The sequence below is a fragment of the Notechis scutatus genome, chromosome 1 (genome assembly GCF_049901735.1).
Source record: "Notechis scutatus isolate UNSWTSFEM ecotype Mainland chromosome 1, rNotScu1.2, whole genome shotgun sequence".
In the NCBI taxonomy this organism is placed as follows: domain Eukaryota; kingdom Metazoa; phylum Chordata; class Lepidosauria; order Squamata; family Elapidae; genus Notechis; species Notechis scutatus.
The window spans coordinates 251,659,983-251,669,978 of record NC_142009.1 but is presented as its reverse complement, the minus strand read 5'-3'; the positions used below and the strand labels follow the sequence as shown (position 1 = coordinate 251,669,978).

The 9,996-nt window shown below is 34.4% G+C and overlaps 1 protein-coding gene across 1 annotated transcript in view; it reads right to left on the bottom strand.

Annotated features, from left to right (window-relative positions):
* Window positions 1–4,832: 4,832 nt before the first annotated feature.
* The window catches only part of DCDC1 (doublecortin domain containing 1), a 314,173-nt gene continuing 309,009 nt past the window's right edge, over window positions 4,833–9,996 (bottom strand). Inside the window, exons 39-40 of the mRNA XM_087951066.1 lie at window positions 6,529–6,591; window positions 4,833–5,550 (exon numbers count right to left, since the gene is read on the bottom strand). Coding sequence (XP_087807192.1) covers window positions 6,529–6,591 — 63 coding nt within the window. The 3' untranslated portion in view covers window positions 4,833–5,550. The remainder of the gene's footprint in view (window positions 5,551–6,528; window positions 6,592–9,996) is intronic.

Below are 9,996 nucleotides of genomic sequence, written 5' to 3'. Positions count from 1 at the left end.
AAATTTGCCATTTTGTACTTCTATTGTGATGTCACTTATGACTTTTCAAGAAACAAAGTTGGTGTCATAATGTTGCAATACTCTTTTTATCATTCCATCATACTCCCTCCCAACATCCTTGTTGACCTTTGTATATGTTGATTATGTCTTCTATATTTGGACAAAGAAATGTCTTAAGCACGGTGTCTGCCACACTGAACGTCATTATTTTGCTGAGATAATAATTTTCTAAAGTTAATGTATCTTTGTAAATGATACATTTTATTTAGAATATGGTATGTGAGCTAACAGATCTGGATTGAAATAACAGTTTTGATATTTACTTCCAGAGAATCTTGCAAGACACCCGACAACAATGTGTCTTTTCTATTCCCTAATAATGATTTTTTTTTTTACTGCAGTGAATACTGCACTATGTTCCTTTAAATGAGGTAATGTGGTTGCAATACATATTTCATTTGCATGCTATAGTCTCACCATTTTTTAAGAAAAACACTGAATTCTGCTAACAGTTTTCACATGTGGCACAGTGTGTGAGGCCCCTTTACATACATATGAGCTGAAAAATACTTTGGTGTTTTCTTTGCTTCTGAAAAATACTCCCTGTGACTATGTTTATTTAGTCGGTATTGGAGAGTGGGTTGAAGACTGCATCACATCCCCGTTAGTTTCAGACAAATGCTTTCCACCATGAAGATCAGCTAGCATGGCCTACCTAGAGATGGGTAAACATTCTGTAACTGTAAAAACCTTGTACTGAAAACACATCCATGATTAATGGCAATGGAACTGTGCCAAGCTGGATATGTTTGTTTTTCTTATATGTATCCATGTATTCATAACTATGTTTTTACTTATACCTATTATCTTGTAAGCAATTGACAAATAAAAAATAAAATAAAAAAATAAATTCTGACACAAATGTTGAAAGAGACATCCAAAAGCAAAAGGCTACAGCCTTCCTAATCTTTCTCTGCGCAGGATTATATTCTGCAAAGCAACCAATAATCCTTATAGCCATTTAAGACTGCAAGAACCCAGCTGTTCTGCTGTGGTAAAGCCCAGACAACCATTAAGTAAACTCTTATAATCTGCAATTGTTGTTGTTGTTTAAAAAAAATAATCTTTATGTCAGGAGAAGAAATGCATTCTGCTGTTTCAAGCAAAACTTCAGGTTGTATAATTGTGCAAGATTCAACTAGAACAGCATCTTCTAAGAGAGACGGGGGGAAGAAATCTTTGAATGGAGCCTGAGTATATTTCTGTCTCCATTCAATATTAAATCTCTCAGCAGGAGCGTGGGACAGAAATAAGTGGGTCACTCAGCCTTGCAGAGAAAAGAAATGTCATTTTATATGTTGGGACTCTGTGCAAGTGTACCATTTCAGTTCCAAGTCAAAGGCATTTTGTTGAAACCTAGCAACACGTAAGCACACTTCAGTTTATTTCCTGCTTACTTCAAAATAATTAAAATCCCAAATGGAAAGGTGTAGAATTTTATATACTCAGACGTTGCAAATTGCTACGAAGGAGGAGTCCTCCATGGGGGGAGGGGGGGGAAGAAGCTTTCTGAAGGGAAGGTAGTGACCTATTTCATTTTATGTGCAGCAAACGGAATTAAATTTATTTCAGCTTTAAAACAGGGCAGCCATTTGATGAACAATTTAGCTGAGGCTTTTTCTCTTTTAATGGAGGCCATTAATAAATAACATGTACAGGTTTGCGTCAGCTCCCACAGTCTTCACGAGTAAAGCTCAGTGTAGGTTTAACAGTAGCAGACTTCTCCACATATATATAGAACTTGCCCTGTGGCAAAATGGATGAAAATAATTGGTAATGTGGATTTACAATAGTAGTAAATTCATGTATACAAGCAATTTCAATTTTGTCCATTTGCTGCTTTTTTGCATATAAAAGAAAACTATGTCAAGGCACAGTTCTGTCCAATGATGCATGTTTACTTTTTCACTTGTCTCTTACTTGTGTTTCTTTCCTAAGTTTCAGTTTCTTCATCTACCTACTTAGATGTTTCAAGGTTTATTTTTTGACTAATTCATACAGATCCTTCAGTCTTGGCCGGTTCAGTCTTTTCCATCCCACCGAATCTTTTCCAATGGTTCTATGTCAAACTTATTCTGTATCACTTCTTCATGCTAATTGCACAGTTTGTCATTTTTCCTGTTCTTCAAACGTATTCTGAAAAATTAAAATTGTAAATGTTCCATAGTTTAGCCAGTCAGTGACCAATAACTAATGAGCCTATGAGTACAATGCATCCACTTATCACTCCCAATTGGTCCATGAATGCATCCAGGGATTCCTCCCTCACGTGGTTAGAAACAGACTCGTTGTGATTCCATTTGCAGAAACATTTTCAGCGGCATGATTATTTTCACTTGGAATAAATCATAGTTTGTTGATAGGTTTTTCTCTCTCACTAAATCTGAACAAACATAATTATCAGGTTGATTGGCATGATACCATTGATTGAAAATAAACAGTGGATGTCACCCCATGCTGCTGAGGTGAAAGAGTGCCCAAGAACATTCATGGCTGAAATGGGGCTGGTGACAGTTATGTGCAAACACAGCCACCTTGGTTACATGTATATATGTCAATCATAATAATAATGGATACCAGCAGAGTAAATAAAAGTAATCTGAGCAGCAAAGTAAAAACAAAATGCAGACAAAGTGTCATTGTTTCATAGTCAGCCAACTCACATACCAGATAGGCCAGACATAGAGTTCATATCTATGAGTGAAATGTGGTGTTTGGTCTCATACCAGGTCATCTTATTCCAGTCCCTCCCTCAACTGGAGTTAGAAAATTTGAGTCCTTTTTGAAAACAACACTCAAGGGGGAATTTGGGGAAAGAAGTGAGGCTAAAAAAGAATGAGGTTGAATATCTCCAGACAAAATTTCTGATAAATCGCTAGAATTTCCAGGAAATCAAAGGACCAATCAATTCAAGGATCATTTATTTTTAGTAGGAATACATACACTAGGTGTAATGTCATTAGAGAAAAAACAACAAGGAGGTTTAATTACATGACTCATTTTTTCTCTTTGTATATATGATATATGTAGACTTAGAAATAATTACTTAGCAAGTTTCACAGATAGCTTATTGTATAATCTTACCTATTTTACAACAATATCAATTATCAGAAGAGCAACATATACTTCTAGTCAGGCATTTGCTGAAGGAAAGATGAGCTGTGAAATGCCAAAGGATATCTTTGGCAGACAGGCAACTGTCTGAATTGTGATTCAATCACTGATAAATCTTTCATCTACTCATCTCCAGCTATTTTGCTATCTACAACTTGTCAGCTTTTACCAACATGGCTTTATTTGACTTTTCCTTTCTCTCAAAACCATTGTTATTCATTCTCTTTTTATAACCAAATCATCTCAGTTTTTATTTGATACTAGTCACTCACTTTGGAATTCAATCCACATTCATTCAGCACCCAGACTTTGTACTTCAAACAAACCCTTCTCGGGGACCAGAAAGAATACAAGTATTGTGGTTGATATTATGTGAATAAAGATCAAATAAGCAATTCTCCATATTGTGAGGCAAAGCATGATTTACGATTTGGTCAAAATTAATCAACTATGCTTATTCTTGCCTTGCAAGTCAGGAAGTCTCTTCCTAGGGGAACTATCAGAGGACAGATTCAGTTAGGCAAACCAATGGAACCTTCAGAAATTAAGTCTAAAGCGCCTGTAGGCCAGACAAGGAATAATGGATGGAAACTTTTTATTTATTTTATTTATTTATTTATTTGATTTGTCAATTGTTTACAAGATAATAAGTACAAGTGTATACATAGTTGTGAATATATGAAATGGGTACATATAAGAAAAATAAAAGAATAAGAGAAACAATAGGACTGAACAAGGAGAGAGTCAATCAGAAAATAAGGAGAAACTTTCTGACAGTGAGAACAATCAACCAATGGAACAGCTTGCCCTTGAAAGTTGTGGGAGCACCATCACTTGAGACATTCAGAATTGTCAGAAATGGTGTAGGGTCTCCCACTCAGGCAGCGAGTTGGACTAGATGACCTGTAAGGTCCCTTCCAACTCTGATTATCTGTTATCTGAAGTTTTTACTGGAAGCAAGTGGAGTTTGGCGAGTCATATGATTTACAAGACTGACTAGGCCTGAGTTCGATATAGAAGCCAAAACACCATGCAGAATGAGAATTCTGTGGTAAGCAGTGGCAAAAATGCAAGGCTGTATTCATGAGGCTGTTTTCTGTTAACAATCTTATATTGCCACTGGAACATGGATTTTGTTCAGAATGTCTGTTTCCTAATTCCTATTCACTTTACCGCTGGTTCTCCACTCCTGACTCTTGGAATAATTTTAGATTCTGCTTAAGGAATTGATGGAACTGGACTTAGCTTGCTGTTCACCTTTATTTCTTACTGATATCTTGACTTCTGATCCAAGGATTGAGCTTGGAATATGATTTAGATCCAGAGTCTGTCTTTGTTCAATGAATGAACTTGGAGCTGTTTACTGACTTTTTTTTTATAAATGCTTGACTTTCAGCTTTGGTTTGTTAATTACTTTAAAAGTTCCCAAAGATGTCTAATTAGAAAAGTAAAAACAAAAACATGTCACAACTGCAGTATTTTTGAATAAAGTATGAATTTATTAGTTTTAAACTTAATGAAAAACAAGTATTAATAACAAGAAGAAATAGAGAAATGCTCAACCACATTTTATTCAAAACATTTTTCTTGGCTAGGCATTATATACTATGATACATGTGCACCCAGGCATGCATTACTAGAACATTGACTTATTCTTTTCCTTAGTAGTAACTTTTTTGCACTTAATCCTAACATAGATATCTACTTTATGTGATTTGGTTCAATCCAATATATACAATATTCTTAAACTTTTTGATAGGACACTGGTAGATATTTAGCAGTTAGCACATTAATGAAGGCACATTGTAATCTGATTACAGCTCAGTTGGAGACATTCTTGCTTCCTTCCCATTCTATGGATAATATAGAGCTTGATATTATCATGGTAGGAAACTGCAACAAAGAAGGTAGACCTGAAATATATTTATATCCAAATTGTCCTCCAAATTTCTTACCCACAAGTTTTGAAGTAAAATAATATCCAAATATCTTCAGCATGAGAAGATATTATGTATGTTCCATATCTATATTTTACATTCATATCCACTTTCACTACAGCATTTGAAATTTCACATCATGGTTGGTATATCCGAGTCTGACAGATGGAATGTAATAAACATATATTCACTTCAGTTCCAGTGCTATTCACTTCCATGGGAACATGCTTCACTGAACTGAATGAAATTCATTTCTCAGAAAACATAGCTTTAAAATGGATTAGGCACATTCATAAAAAAAACTTATCAATGGTGATTAGTCTTGATATGTAGAAGGAGACTCAATCTTCAGAAGCATATGGTTTTGAATACAGATTAAAGGCAAATACAGAGAGAAAGCATTTGTCTTTCTTCTCTGTTTCTTCATTTCCTGGAAAACCTGAAAGCCATTAATGTAGACAAGCTTCTAGGTTAAATGATTTTTTGTTTGATTGGATAAATGATCTAATGAACACCATTAGGTATTCTACTACAGCATTGTAAAGCATTTTATAGGCAATATGTATTGATGGTCTTGATAGGCAACATGTAGCCATAGTTGGCATTCAACAATGATTGAGATATGGCTTTCTTATTGATACAACAATATTTGACATAGTACCTGACAGTTCCATCCCATTTCTATATGATTTACAGTTGTTTATTAATTTAAAGAAATTTCCTTGCTAGTAATTTTTAACATCTAGTTTTGTTCAACTATTGTGCCAATAAAACAGTAATGAGGACAGGCTTTAAATTGTTGGATGATGCAAGAAAATATCATAAATTGCTACAGAGGAAGAGGGCTTAATGCAGAGGTGGTATTCAGCAGGTTCTGACCGGTTCTGGAGAACTGGTAGCAGAAATTTTGAGTAGTTCAGAAAACTGGCAAATACCACCTCTGACTGGAGATTTTACAGTCTCCTTCCCCTGCCACACCCACCAAGCCATGCCCACAGAACCAGTAGTAAAAAAATTTGAATCCCACCATTGGCTTAATGGTATCTTGATTCTGCATATTGTATCAAGGAAATATGTAGTTAATGTCTACATGATAAAATAAGTCCAATTATCTGCAAAATAAAGGATGCAGTAGGAAAAACATTCTTCTAGGACAGAATGTTTCTCTCCTGGAAATATTCACTTGTGATTTAATGACAAAAATTATAGATGTTCCCCCATAATTATGGAATTCTGTTGTCAGTCACCACTACCATTTTATGTTCTGTGGGAAGGGAAATAGATACTTTTGTTTAGTGGATTCTCTTTTCCTGTAGTAGTGCTTTATGTGTGGTTTTGTTCATGATTTTGTTGCTGAAGTGAGTTAGAAACACTAGATTTCTTTATCTTTTTTTTTTAACTTCAGGAAAACACTTACCTAGTCATTGACATCTTCATGAGGTCTGCCGGTAAGAGCCAAAAGAGACTTATTCGTGTTGAGCTGTGTATAAAAATATGTAGAAATAATTAATTTTATTGTATTTCTTACATGACTTCATATATTCATGATTTTGTTAAGACTTCAAAATAAAAATATTCAAAACAATTTTTTGCCTATAATTTTTTCTTATTTTTTTTCTAACATTTTTTTTTGAACAAAATGTATCTCAATCAAATTTATGTGGGAAAGATATTTAAAAAGTTTATGGGAAAAACTATATTTGGTTACCTTATTTGTTTCAAAGATGTTGCCCTTTTTCTCTAAAAGAGTCCTTAATATTACTTACAAAGTACAATAAATTAGATTATTTTTTTAAAAAGAAACTTGATGTTCTTAAACCATTTTAAAAATCCCAGTTTGACAGCTACAATAATAAATGTATCATAAATTGCCTGTATTAAGTTAATAGCCATAGGAAACTTCAGTTTTTCATACTGGCTAATATCACAGTTTATCCTGAGCACAGTCTATGTGCTTCTTATTCTGTGATAAGAAACATAAGCAAAAACCCAACACCTCAAAATTCAACCTGTTATTTAGGCATAAGGGAAATAGATATAAGGAGTCCAAGCTATCTTGGACTGTTTAAATAATGGACAAAGCTTTGCTGTTGTCAAATTTCTTTCTGATTTTAAAACCATTTGTTTTCCCTGGCCCATCCTTCCCTAATCAATGAGATGCTGCAGAAGCTGAAAAGTAAAGATGTGGATTTCAGCTCTAAATTATGGATCCATTCGGTGGTGGGATTCAATTTTTTTTACTACCGGTTCTGTGGGCATGGCTTGGTGGGCATGGCAGGGGAAGGATATTGCAAAATCTCCAGTCAGAGGTGGTATTTGCCAGTTCTCCGAACAACTCAAAATTTCCACTACCGGTTCTCCAGAACTGATCAGATCCTGCTGAATACCACCTCTGGATCCATTCCCTTTTCATCTGTTTTATTAGTAATTTTTACACAACAGGTTAATTGGTAGGATTCCTAGAGAAGGACAGAATATTTCAAAAGGGGAGAGGAATTAAATATAAGCATGTTTTCAGCTAGAATTTTAAAACAATAGTGCAAGAAAGGATCTTAAAGTTTTCCAATCACTTTCTACAGAGACTACTAGAAAAGAGGAAGATACGGATATATATACTGTATTTTAGAAGGAAACTTTCCTGGGTTGTTATTTCAACATTTTGGTGATGGATAATAAAAATATTTAAGGAAAACCCCATTTTGAAAAATTCAGATAAGAGAAACCACTCACTCAAAGGCACACATACACAAATACAAAAGCAGAAGTTTTTTTCCACTTAATTGTGGGTATCAGTAAAAATAGATATTCAATGTATTTGACAGCACTAATCTGAATTTTAACTAGCAATGCAACTTCTAGTATGTCTACTGTGAAGTACATTGAGTTTCATAGGCTCCAATTTTGAATTCCAAAATAATTTTTGAATTGAACAAATTTGTTAGGAGTATATATAGCAGTGATGTAAATATTACAAATCTTTAATATTAAACTCATGCTTCATTTGCCCTTACAACATTTTTAAAGCGTTAATGATTTGTTTTACCAATATCTATCAGAACTTTTTAAAATGAATATAAAATATATCATCATTCACATCTGTTAAGATATCCTACAATATATTTACTTATGACTCACAGAGCAGCAAAATCACTGAATTGGCCCCTTATCTATCTATTTAAATTATTTTGATTATACTATTGATAAACTATTCAGCTTATAGAAAAGCAAGTTTAATATACCTTTCAAGGAAGAATACTATAGACTGAATTCAGATATATTTTATATGGTAGAGAGTTATAACAAAAGATTATTTAACTTCTGGATTTGAGTCAACTGCAAAGAAGGAAATGAATAAAATTTAAAAAGTAAGAGCCATTTTGGTCTAGTGGTTAAGACAGCAGACTACAAAGTGGGAGATTGTGAGTTCAAGTCACACCTTAGCATGAAAGCCAGCTGGGTGATTTGGGACCAGTCAATCTCTCTCTGTCAACTTTAACCTTCCCAAGGCTATTGTTGTGGGGAAAATAGGGGGAAGAAGATTGCTGGACACATTTGCTGTCTTGAATTATTTGTAAAAATAATAAAGTTTGGGATATAAATAATTAAAGATTTGCAAATATTGTTCTGCTATTCATAGATTACTAACTGTACATTTGTTATAAATTAAATACAGTTACAACAAATAACTGAGATTTTTCTTTGTGTCCAAAGAGTTTATATCATCATAATCAATTTTCTTTTAAAATGAAAACCAAACTAAATACAATGATGAAACTGCTATCTCCTGGCATCAGTTTAGGAAGAGTTAACTTTTAAGTGTATCTTCTGATTGCATTATAGTGACTGAAGTTATATTTACCTATAGATACTATCATCTCTCTCTCTTTCTCTCTCTCTTTCTCTGTGCGCGTGCATATACATATATGTAAGTGTATCTTAAAGGTATTCTAGAAATTAAGTCCCTACTGCTGAATCACTCCTGCTGAGATTTCGCTCTCACCCAAAACACATAATGGGAATCTTTAATCAGGTCATCACAGAGCTGCCTGCAGCAACTGTTCTAAGCAATGTTTCTTTTATGGCTTTTCTACAACAGGAGGCAAGCAGGAGAATTAATGGGATATTCCGTGTAAGTAAGCTTTCCCTGCTTCCAAATTTATGCACACAGTATAGGCATTTAATATAACTGGTCTCTTGGTTCAACAAAACAGTTGCAGTGGCATATGGACAGTGAGAAATGTGGAAACAGTCAGCATATATTACTGGCATATGATTAACATGGAAAGTATATTTGATGTTCATGTGTACGCACAATGTACAGCTACCCAAACCATTTTAGTGGGGCATTGTCCATAACTACAGGCCGCCTTTGGCTGCGGGGGGGAAAATCTGGATTAAATAATTCCAATAAAATTGTAGAGCACAAATAGGCTTTGTGTTCTGGTGCTGGTTCTTGTACTTCCATTTATTTTTAAAGCACCCGAAGCTTGCTTCCATGGGTAATCAATTTGTAAAAAGCCTGGATCCAGAAATGGCACTAGCCCCCCTCATATATCAGGATGTTACATATTGTTAAATATTACTGAAGGAATTATAAAAAAAATAAATTTAAGGAAATTCATTTATTTATTTATTCAAATGATACGGCCACACATATCAAGTACATGATTCTATGCAGCTCACAACATTAAAACAAATGGAAATATATAAAATGCTAAATTATTTATGATGGTGAATCATAGAATAGCCAAGAAATGGGCTCCATCCCACACTGGGGTCCCAGGCTCAAAGGCTTACAGAAGGCTAGCAGGATGGGGGGGTCAATGTAATCTCAGGATGCAGGATGTTCCAGAGGACAAGGTCCATGGCAGAAAATGATCTTCTT